General features: G+C 33.9%; 1 protein-coding gene across 1 annotated transcript in view; it reads left to right on the forward strand.

Moving 5' to 3' along the window:
- LOC106168348 (uncharacterized) overlaps nt 1-12,290 on the forward strand; it is an 18,916-nt gene continuing 6,626 nt past the window's right edge. The window contains exons 1-18 of the mRNA XM_087005264.1: nt 1-617; nt 885-999; nt 1,254-1,385; nt 1,631-1,730; nt 2,048-2,074; nt 3,043-3,096; nt 3,498-3,636; nt 4,133-4,273; nt 7,726-7,889; nt 8,150-8,345; nt 8,757-8,944; nt 9,232-9,334; nt 9,631-9,813; nt 10,000-10,236; nt 10,447-10,584; nt 10,927-10,994; nt 11,275-11,392; nt 11,895-12,019. Coding sequence (XP_086861390.1) covers nt 936-999; nt 1,254-1,385; nt 1,631-1,730; nt 2,048-2,074; nt 3,043-3,096; nt 3,498-3,636; nt 4,133-4,273; nt 7,726-7,889; nt 8,150-8,345; nt 8,757-8,944; nt 9,232-9,334; nt 9,631-9,813; nt 10,000-10,236; nt 10,447-10,584; nt 10,927-10,994; nt 11,275-11,392; nt 11,895-12,019 — 2,177 coding nt within the window. The 5' untranslated portion in view covers nt 1-617; nt 885-935. The remainder of the gene's footprint in view (nt 618-884; nt 1,000-1,253; nt 1,386-1,630; nt 1,731-2,047; nt 2,075-3,042; nt 3,097-3,497; nt 3,637-4,132; nt 4,274-7,725; nt 7,890-8,149; nt 8,346-8,756; nt 8,945-9,231; nt 9,335-9,630; nt 9,814-9,999; nt 10,237-10,446; nt 10,585-10,926; nt 10,995-11,274; nt 11,393-11,894; nt 12,020-12,290) is intronic.

Below are 12,290 nucleotides of genomic sequence, written 5' to 3' on the forward strand. Positions count from 1 at the left end.
AAAATTTAAAAAAATTATACTTCACTCGGTTCAAACTACCTAGTGAGATCCCGGGGTGGTGGGGCTTTTCCCCCTCATCCCTCTCGCCCTCTCCCTCCCTCCTCTCCTGTTTCTCTTTGCAAGAACGAATCTCAGAATCGTTTTTGAAAAACGACACTAGTTTCTGGATGCCAGAATCGTTTTTGAAAAACGGCACTAGTTTCTGGTTGCCAGAATCGTTTTTGAAAAACGAAACTGGAAACTAGAAACTATAGGCCCTATAGGCCTATATAGCTTCAGCGCTCTAAAGCAAGGACATTTGATTGTATTTTTCTACATTTTTTTAGTCCTGACGATAAAAAGAAAATTCATGAAGTTCAACTGACCTTACTCTACGAGTAAAGATCAGTGAAAGATCAGTAAATGCTAACAAATTGAAATCCTTACCAATATTTTCATAGAATCTTCAGTATCATTTAAAACATCGATCATTAGGTGCACGCTGTGTATACATAGGACGTCAGCAGTATGAAGTACCTATTTTCGGCCAAGTAAAAATTTCGCGCCAGTGCATCGTCTGCTTGTAAAGTGTGCCTGTTCTCGATCATGTTTACAGTATCAGTCTCAGTTTAATTAAGGTCTGTTTTTTATATACATTCTGTACCCGAAAATGTTGTATTTGATAAATTTGGGGTTTCAGTCAACAGACTGAATGATTTGAATTTGAATGATGCGGTGATAGGTTTTGTACGAGATCGTTTTCATTTTGTTTGCTGTCTAGTCGTATTGAAAAAATCTGTTCACGTCTAGTCTACGTCTTTTTATTTTTCTAAGACTAACTGAAGGTGAAAACATCAGTTTAAATCAATGCTTATACTTATCTTTAAAAAGCAGCTTATTTTCAGAAAAATCCTCGGTGGCACCTCTTCATTATAAACAGAGAAGAAAAATTCTGCATGATGGAAAACTCTTGGTGTTTAAAGATATTTTTCTTCCTTCACTTGATGTTCTCTGTTGAAGGTAGGTTAAAATCCATTTCAATAACTACAATGTTATGAGTTCCTTGTGCTAGCAAAGAAAATTTAAAACATGCTACTAATATTTTATTTTGGCTAAAGAAAATGCATCGTCACATTTTAATTAAGTAAGGGCCGATCTGTGTACTAATATAGAGTTAATATTGACAGATTCAATAAAAAAAGTAAGTACGTATGGATAAATATTTCTAAATTTGAATAATCCAGAATTTTTTTTTCAAATTTATTTTTGGATAGGTCAGGTCTTTAAACACAGTTTCCAGGTATGGATGAGTCCTTGGGGAGCAACAATCAACCCAGTTTCTGGTGCTTCTCAGTCCACAGGGAACCAGCATATAATGTCTCTTGAAAACTTGTTAGAATTACCCGGTACAGAGCATTATTGCTATTTTAAAATAAATCATGATATTTTTCATAAAATTTACAGAGAAACAGTTGAGAACATATATATTTTGATGTCAAGACGATATTGGATGAAAAAATCTTAAAATTTGTAAAGGGTTGGAATTGTTCTCTTTTTACTTTTCTGTAGGGCATTAAGTGTTTTGAAACAACCGACTGTACAATGTTGGTATGTAAAAGTTAATTTACAAAATTAAATGTATATTTTTAAGATGCATGTCAGTTTGCCACACTGACTCCTAACACAGGGGCTTTGTCAAGTACGAGTTCCATCCAAAAGCTGAGAGATTCAAAGGGACGTACATTGGGCAGGTGGTTATCATAAAGTTTAATTACTGACTTGGGGAAAATGTTGATCTCTTGAGGTACAGAAGTATGATTAGGAAATGTGCCTTTATTTGCTTTGGTTATTTTTTGATGAATGATTTAGACTATTAAATGGATATGACGATAATACATTGAGTCAATGTTCAACTTATTAATATATTGTTACCTAGAAAGTATAAAAAGATGCTCCTATAAATGGAAAATAATTTTGTAAGTTTACAATGCCAAGTTAACCTTTTCACCTATCTGTTTGGCATTCTTGCTTTGATTATAACTTAAGCTATTCAACATTTTATCTTCAGCATAAAGCCAGTGGTAATAAAAAATCTGTAAGTATTTGGGTGCTTTCCCAGAGATTTAGATCGATCTAAAGATTAAGATTTAGATTGACCTAACTCCCTGGGGGTTCACGCTAAATTGCAGTCAGCCGAGCAGGCACCATAGTTAATCACCCCCTTACAGCTTTAAGTAGGCGGGACAGACGCTTAAGCCGGTCAAGCTGACAGTAATCTAGTGAGACTCCCCACAGGGATAGATCGATCTAAAAATCTATGGAAATGGGGGTGTTTGATAGCAGCTAGATTATCACTTAAAATTACAAAAAAATAACTGTACTTAGATATTCTTCAGACAACAGTTATAAAACATTTCACCTAATAATTCCAGTTTTTCATTTACTAGCAGTTAAATCTCAATCAAAATGAAATTGTAGAGGTAAACTGTTTAATTTGTAAAGAATATTGTTAAATTCACTATACCATCAGACATCTGTAAAAGAAGAAAAATGAAAAATGTACTTTTGAGATTTATGCCATTTTTCTGTGAAAATAGGCACAATGTATGTTTTTTATGTTTGAGTCTCAGGCCTACCCAACTACCAGACTCAGCACTGAATGATCCTGAATTCACCAGTAGAGCGGACCACACTACCTGTTTTCAAGGTGTGAGTCGGTAGACGCTTCGAAGTATCAGACGCGACACAGCTCTTGACCTAGTACACAATGTGATAGTGATTATTCTAAGCAGGGTTGGATTAAAGTAGTGCATCTCATCTCAAAATTTGTTCCAGGGTATGATACTGTGAAATGCAAACTGACGCACACCTTAAAAGTAGTGTGGTCTGATCTACTGGTGAATTCGGGATCATTCAGTGCCGGTCTGGTTGTTTGGTAGGCCTGAGTCTCACCCCTTTATGGAAACAGCTGTAAGCATTTTATATCTCAGACATTTATTCTTTGCATGGGATTGATTTTTTGTAAGAATTTTGACATTTGATTTGAAATATACCTTTTTCCAGGAGAGCACAGTTCATGAAATCACTTCCAATTGCTAAAAAAGATGTTTTTCAAAGGTATTAATTTATTAATTATTTTATAGTAATTTTATAGACATAAGTGAATATAAAACCAAGTAGGGTATAACATTTTGAAGGACCTGAAAGAATCTTACTTATAATGGAAATGTGACAAAAAATCAAGTGCCTGAACTGGGAGCCCCCTCCCCCTTTTTTTAATATACACATTTTAATTACCTATTGATAGAGTAATGGTTTTTGAATACCAGGGGCATTTTGGTACCCGGGGGGTAGTATTAGTCCGAAGGTTCATTGGTTCATTGAATGTTCACTAAAGAACCTTCAGATCAATGAACCCTTGATTAAAACATAGAAGTAGAGAATGTTACCATTTTCGGACCAATGAACCTTCAGACTCTCAAGAGGCCCCCTTGGTACCATGGAAATTTGTTTTCCAGTGCTATGGATATGTTCAGGACTGTACCACAGCAAGATCAAGAGAGAATTATTGAAGCATTTTCTCAAGGCACATCTGCAATAGCAGAAATGGGAAACTTGTTTAGACACATTCCCTCAGCTTGTAAAAGGAGTTTACATGTAAGATACTGAGAGAAGGAACTTTAAGGGATAACAGCTGTTCATTTTGGCCAAAAAATTAATTTTTCTGGAGTAAACAACAATTTCCCCATACTTACCAATGATTAATGATTCCATTTCTACATTCAAAATTGGTGTCTGGTTTTTTTCTTAAAAGTTTGTTTTTTTGTAATAATATCTTAAGAAAAAGAGTAAAGTCATCTATGGAGGTCACATGGTCCAATGGCAAGCAAATATTTCAGAATTATTGCTTTAACTGCCTTTTTTATGGTAAAGTAGAATATATTATATTTCTTTGACCTCTTTACAAAGTTTTTATTGTGAAATATAGGTCTCATATGAAGAGTTGTCATCCCTTTAAGCATAAACTTATCTGGAATGTTTTAAAAGTCTATTGGATACTCTAAGTCAAAACATCACACAGGTAAAATGTTTGCTTTTATTAGTTTTGAGCAATTATAAAAATGAAAATTATTCAACTGTTCAATTTTGTTAGCTTCAAGACATTAGTGCTGATCAGGCCATTCACGCTATGGAAGGTAGTAAAGCAGACCCCAAAGTGTTAGAAAATATTATAAAAGGGGTGAGGGACTCGGAATTGATGACACTAGTAAATGAAATGCAGGATGACTTAGAGGTAAGATAGTTATTGTTATTTCTAATAATCTTATGATGTTTTTTTATGATTTTATATTGTTTAATTGTTGCTGTAGAACCTGGAATCTCAGATAGCAAGCATACGTTGGGCCAACGTTGGCCCAACGTTGCCTTGGTTGACCGTGCAACGTTGGCCCAACGTTGGGTTTCCATCTAAGTGCTCACTTTGGCCAACGGTTGGCTGAACGTCTTTTTAAGGCCAACGCATTGCCAACGTATTCCCAACCAAACTGCGTTGGCCCTACATTGGGCCAACTAATAACCAACATTGGTTCAACAATTACCCAACCTGTAACCAACAGTGTATTTACGTTGGTTCTACTAATAACCAACGTCAGTCCAACAATTACCCAACCAAACTGCATTGGCCCTACATTGGGCCAACTAATAACCAACATTGGTCTAACAATTTCCCAACCTGTAACCAACAGTGCATTTATGTTGGTTCTACTAAAAATCAACATCAGTCCAACAATAACCCAACAAATAATACAAAAAGACAACAAAGAAATTTTTTATAAAATGTTATAATATTGTATTTAAACATTAATAAGTGTGTCTTTTATCAATTGTTACATGATTCACATCAAGAAAAAATATCAACAGTCCTGACTTTCCACTTATTCCTGGAGTCAAGGCATTTTTCTGCTAGTAAAGTCTTTTTTTGCCTCATTTCAATTTTTAAAAATATTTTCATTAAATTAAATTTTAAACCAGAAACCCTCGTTAATGTCAGGTAAGATGCTTTTCATAAGTTACATGTGAAGTCTATAAAATCACAGTCTCTTCCTTCAGGCAAAATCTCAGACATTGTCTCTTTAAAAATCAAGTCAGTGGTCATATGAGTTCAATCTTTGTGTTTTTTCTCTCTTTCCTGTTCTGCACCTGTGTGATCTTTGGCAAAGCACAATTAGTTGGATGTATCCTCAATATATTTGTCTAACCAGTCACAGAAGAGTGTGCTGCACCTACAAATTTAAATATTAAAAACACTTGAAATATAATGCTAGAATTGGTATGGTACATAACATGACTGTACCTCTTCCCCCATCACTGTTTTCATATACAAACTAGTGCTAGTAGGTGTGTATTATATGATAATGTCCCCACCTTTTCTAAGTTAGGCAACAGCCAATATCTTAACTATAAATGTGTGTGTCTTGTGTGCAGTAATTTATAGTGATTTATTTAAATTAGTTCTTACGTGTACACTTGATAATGAATTCAGTTTTTAGACAACTGTAATGTACCACTAAATTCCACATCATTTAATCATTCCAACAACTCTATCACATAATTTACTGGCCAGGATTCATAAAGACACATAAGAACAATTGGCTTCCAAGGACTTTTAAGGCTCTAATTCAAATCATTTTCAATGATTTTTAACTAATGAGGGCAAGTTATACGTGAATACAGTTATTTTAAAGTGTACATACCAAAGGAAAAAGGACTCATTTCATTTAAACTTTGTCTTTGTAACACATTGATGATGAAAAGTTGAAAATAAAAGTACAAGTAATGATGTATTAAAACATAAGGTATACCCCCATCTGTGAATCATTGTCTGTATTCATGTCAATAAACTACAAAGTTTTAAATAATATTTTTACAAAGACAAAATGCTGAAATGCAAACCTTTTTCAAGCCTAATAGCATTTTCAAGTACTTTTCAAAGTTACATTTAAACTAGTCCAAAGTGCTGGACTAAATTTGAACATTTTTCAAGGCTGTATGGATCCTGGTGCATCAGTAAATAATGGGAAAATACACAATTAAAAAGTCACTTACCAGTACATGCTCACTTCTTATCCTGTCTCTTCATCTCTTCATTTTCTAATTTCCAAAAAGATGTCTTCTTTTTATATCCAGAAATCAATGCTTTCAGTCGTAATTCTTGCCTCTTCCTTAGAACATTTCTGACCTTCTGGCTTAGATTTTTGAATTGGCTCAACTGACCGCGCGCGCTTAAGACTGTGCTATGTATAGTTATTTGACCTGTTTGAGCAGGCAGTAGGCAAACTGTTTATATCAAACTGACAGTTAAGATAAACACCTGGCTTGTAATGAATCTGGTCCAGTGAAAGTTACCGGTTTACTTTAATCAAAAGTCAATTGATGCTAACTATAAAGTTTAAAATTAATATATTGTACAATTGTACATTATAATAAGATTTCAATCATTTGTCTGATTTCAATAACAATAATAATAATGATAGCAATAATAAAAAATATGTTTCACAGCATTATTTAAATTAAAAATATAAATCTGTTCACTCAGTTATTTTTTTATAGGTGAAGTCTATGTACTACATATGAGAGTATATAGCTTGGAAGACAAATAAAAGCAGAAAACTGTTTTTTAACCCAAGGAATTTGACAAACTCTTCATAAAAAAAAAAAAAATTAATCCTAAAAACTATATGTTACTGATCAATAGATAAGCACATGTGATTCTCAGTTGTGAACAGAAACATTTTTTATTATAACAGAAACATTATTCATTTCTATTGAGTTGTTTTAACAACTCAATAGAAATGAATAATGTTTCTGTTATAATTAAAATGTTTCTGTATTAATTAAAATTGGATACGTTGGCCCAACGTTAGGCCAACGTATGCAATAAATATACACACGTTGGCCCAACGTTGGGCCAACGTGAGCATACTGCAGTTATGTTGTGCATATTATGATGTGGTTGGGCCAACGTATTACTACCAACGCCAACTATGTGCCAACAAACCAACGATTCCCCTACGTTGGCCCAACGTATGCTTGCTATCTGGGTATAGCTACCTCCTTCCTTGAATGGAAAAATGATCATTTAGTGCATTACATTATAATTATAATTATAATGTAATGCACTAAATGATCATTTTTCCATTCAAGGAAGGAGGTAGCAAACTCGGGGTTTACAGATCCACATTTTTATAAGCTAAAAGTATGCTAGTTTTAGCCATTGGGAATATGTTAATCTGGGGCACTGACACTTACATATCATATATATAGTTAATTCATTTTGAAGATTCGTCATAATCAACGTGTTCATCTTTTTTTAGAAATTAATATGTTATGGAGATGGGTCAATAACCCAAAGATCTTATCAGACACCACTGTAGCACCATAAAGGACAGATATACTTGCTTAACAGTTGGACAATATTTCTACATTCCTGATCATTCTGTCAATGTCATTACAGTCACTGCATGTTTTACTGCATGTTTTAAAAGGGTACATGCACAAGACGAGACAAATATGAATTGTTGAACAGAAGTTCAACAAGCTTTTTGACTCTGTTAAAAATGGACTCAATAGAAACAATCAGTTTTTTTATCAGATATAAATCTGTTTTATTATTACATAACCTGTGTGTCCTAATGCATATTGTGTTAATTTTTTTTTACTTGTGTTTAATTTTTTCCTTGTATTTAGCATCTCCCAAAGGCAGATTTAAGCATAATTGCAGTGACCACAGTAAAGAAACTGGGACCACAGCAAATGACAGCATCAGATGTTGACATGATGGGTAAAGACCTTATTTTGAATATGCCACCAGGATATATGCGGCAGTTTTCAAGGGAGGCAATTGATAGAATGTAAGACGAGTTCATTGCACACTGTCAAAACAGCAAGATTACATTTTAAGAATACTTATCACTTCAGATAACTTTATTATGGTGGTAAGGTAACACTTATAGTGATAGAGCCTATGTCCTGGAGAAGATATGTGATATCTGCTCAGTCTGGTATTCCAGCACATTGTCAGCTTAAGGATGGACTTGGCAATTAGTATACAATGTTGATTTTTTCCACAGTGGTTACTTTCCTTGTTTGACTTTTCTTATTTCATGTGCAGAATCTCCCATGTTAGCCAAGGATTCACTGAAGGGCACTTGAGATATTCAATGGCATCCCCAAGATGGTGGGAAACTGTAGCAGAAAGAGTATACAGATTGTATCCGCAAGTGCAAGATGATGCAACATTTGACAAAGTCAGAATGTTGCTGCCTCTGATGCCATTTAGAGCTTGTGAGAGTGTCCCAACTGATTTGGTTAGATATTTGAAGATTTTTTAAAAACATGACATCGCATTAAGTTTATAATTCAACATAAAGAAGAAAAATGATTACCATCATGTATTATAAGAGCATTGAGAAATGTTAATCTAGAAAAACTGTGAATATAACAGAAAATAATTTTGATCTCACCTTACATACAAAGTTATTGTTAAAAAGGCACCTATCATATGGCATCAATAGCCAGTGGATTCATTTATCCCAAATCTTTGTGGGTGGGAATATATACTTTATCACCTATTAAGCGGATTTTTAATTGTCTACAATAAAGCTTCTGCAGAAAGTCAGGGTCACTAAAGTGTGTTTTATTCAAGCGTTTTTCCCCTAAGTCTATAGATTATAATAATTTTGTTGGCTCAATAATTTTTTATAAATATTTCTGTTTAGGTACAAAACATTACTGCTGACTATTTCATTAATGTAAGCTCCACAGTTTGCCTAGATGATAGTGGGACCCTTGGAAATTCAGCGCAGTGTGGAAGATGGACAAGGTTAAGTCGTAGAACATACAAGTGTCTACAACACTTGTTAGACCAAAAGAATAGAGGAGACATATTTAGAGATCCAGATTTAAGGTACAAGATGTTGTCTTTTGTCTTTCATAACAAAATTCTCAGAATCTTATGTTCATTAAAGATTTGCAGAGATTTTTCAATAACAGAATTTGCTGATTTATGTTAAATTTTATGAAATATCTAATAATGTCTCAGTCATTTGTGTAACATACACGTGATTAGTCATACTTCATTCAGACAGATATCTGCATGTAAGGTGAAAGCTGAAATGTAATAAAGCTGATCTCATTATGTATACATTTTCTACAAATTTATCCAGAATTACCGTAATGTGTAATTTTTAATAGGATAATTGCTTCAAGATTCCTGCCACAAGATCAAATGTTTAATTTTGATGAGATATCATGCCAGGATATAGAAAATGTGGCTTTGCCCAAATTGTCACCAAGAGTAAGTCCGAAAATATTTTACTTTAGACACTTTAGACACTTCGTAGTTTAATTACTTGGAAATTGTGCTCCTCAAGCTTTTGAAAATTATAATATTTGCATTTTGCCCTAATTAATTAATATACTAATCAATTAAGTGGGCTTGAATGTGGATTTATTATTATGAAGAGAGTTATTTTCAAAAATATTTTAAAGTGATTAACCTTGGATCAGTTATTCAAAAATTAACATGAAAGAATTTGATAGAAGGTGTACCTGTATGTGAGTCCACTTTTACTCTTCTTGTGTGTCATCCAGATTGCTTCCAAAATCCGTGGAACTTGTGGGGGGGAAACTCCAACAACATGGACAGTGCAAGATGTAAGGAATATTGGATCTACAGTGGCCACAATACCTGTAAGTGATCTGAAGCGCATGGGCAAAACCGTTGCTTGCAGTCCTGAAGTAAAAGAACACTTGGCCAGCATGGAAAAATATCAGGTACACCTGCAACTGGAATTGAAAAATAAAAACTGTACATTTTCAAGAAGCATTATGTGATGGTTACACTGTGCCTTGTAAAATGTAAAAGCAGTGTGGTTTTAGAGAATGTGCGTGTTATGTTTATATCTGTTTGCTGTTTTACATACATATATATATCACTTATCAGTTTTCTTTTATAAACAGAGAAAATACATTATGAAGACCTGTTTTTCACCTGAAGATTTTGGAGATGCTCTTTCTCACGCCAATGAGAGCCTAATACTTGCAGCATCGGAGGCCAGCTTTGAAAGTTGGAAGCATGTCACCAAAGACAAGATTCGCCAAAATCCTTCTTTAGTCAGAGAACTGCCAAATATTGCCAAAACATTGGTCAAGAAAAAGGGAGTGGGAAGAGCTGTTTTACGAGCTCTTGCAGATCAGGTGTTATCTTCTATCTTGATTGTAGTAGTATTTCTGTGGTATTGAAAATGTTCTATGACATTCCCTGAATTTCTGCATGTTACTTGAAAACCACCCTTGTTTTAAATGACATTTCACTTTATTTATCTGAACACAAAAACTACATACATGCTGACAGGAAACAGTATTTTTTCAATTCCATGACTTTTTATTTTGTCCTTTTTAATTTAGATGAAAGATAACTTGACACTCTCAGGGTCTATCAGGGAGGTTATGGAAACGTTAAGCAGTAAAGAAGTGTGTAATTCTATTACATCTGTAGAAAATGAACTCGGGCAGTCTTCAGAACTCCAACTTACAGATGCTCAGGTTAGAGGTTGTTTTGAGCATGGGATTATATGTAGATAAACTTCCATGTTTTGAGTTAGGTTTTTCAAATGTTGCAAGATAATGTTTAGCTTGAAGTAATATGGAGTACTATTTCTTATTACGTTCCTCACCTGCATGGCTATCTGATGCTTTTATTCACATCATTTTGTAATTGGTGTTATTCATTTTAAATGTTTTGAAATTAGAATAAATTATTGGTACTGTAAGATGAAAAATGAAAGTCATTTATGTTATATACTCTCATGGTGATATCATGGTAAAATTTATTATCATGGTGAATAACCTGAATGGCTACGTAGTGTTATATGCCTTTTTTTCTAGCAAAAATGCCTGGCAAAGAAAATAAAAGAGACCACTTCATTTTCTGACATGTCTGTTGAGAAATTAAGGTAGGTTTTTTTGGCATGTTTGTTTGCTTGATTATTGATTAATAAATAGTTAAACAAGTTGTAAGCTTATGGAACGCAAAGTAAGTCAATTACAATTCCATTTATGGCGAGGCTCTATATTCTACATATATGTATGTATATTGATAATTATTTACAACACAGTTTTGTACACAGCTAGTGCATTGCATACTGATCTGGTACATATAGTTGTATATACTAGTGTGTAACACTGTTAAAAGAAAACATTGGCTTGAAAAATAACTTCTTTTTCCTGTTGTAGGTCTTTCAGTGGAATTTTAAAAGGCATGCCATCCACAATGGTGAAAGAATTGAATGTGTCAAACAGAATGGCTAATGCATTTGCATTTTGTGAGCAGTCACATGTACCCCTCAAAACTGTTAGTACCCATATTTGTTTGATAAGATGTTATTCTATATTTATCCACAAAACATTAAACATATTTTTTAAAATAGTGTTAACTTGTATGCCCCACACCTAGGCATGCACTTATAAAGTCTCTGTTTGATGGCCATAGAGATGTTAAGATAGTGCAACATGCTAACAGGGTGTTTTCTTCATGGGAGCTTAGCTGAAACAATTTAAATGAGCCATGAAGTTCCATTATGGTAGTATCCTTGAAGGGCTTCAGCATGTTTTAAACATGGATTTGGTATCAGGGGAATTGTTTATTTGATGTCATGCAAAATTACAAGTGTTCGTTGTGCTGGTATACTTGCTTAGAATCAGTACTGATTGAATCAGAGAACATTGATGACAAAAAGCTAGAACAAACATTTTCTGAAGTCATTGGCTCTCTGTATATATAAGAAACCAAGTGTAAAACTTTTTATTTCAGTTTGTACATTGGTATTTTTCTTACAAGTGTATTTTTGTTACAGCTTAAAGCTATTAAAGAAGAACTGTTGGTCACTGGATTAAAGGAACTAAATGATTCTGACTACATGTCACAGCTTACTTTCGCAGATGCCTTGGGACTTGGAAAAGAATGTGTGCTATATTTTAAGTAAGTTACCGATGTGTAACTGAGATGGGAGACTATCTGACTAGCCAACTTCATTTGGAAGCTCAAGCCAGAATAAATAAGGTCCTGTGACCACCAAATAAAACACTGTCTTAGCTAGAGTGCAATATTGCATCAAATTGAACTGTGCATAGGATTTGGAAGCTTAATCCACGGTCCACCTCATGTTCATTCAACATTTTCTGTATATTTAAGAGTTTACCAAGAGCTGTAAGAATAGACATTACTTTTTAATAATGAATGTTAAGAATGA

The sequence above is a fragment of the Lingula anatina genome, chromosome 2 (assembly GCF_051362555.1).
Source record: "Lingula anatina isolate TDL-2025a chromosome 2, LinAna3.0, whole genome shotgun sequence".
In the NCBI taxonomy this organism is placed as follows: Eukaryota; Metazoa; Brachiopoda; class Lingulata; order Lingulida; family Lingulidae; genus Lingula; species Lingula anatina.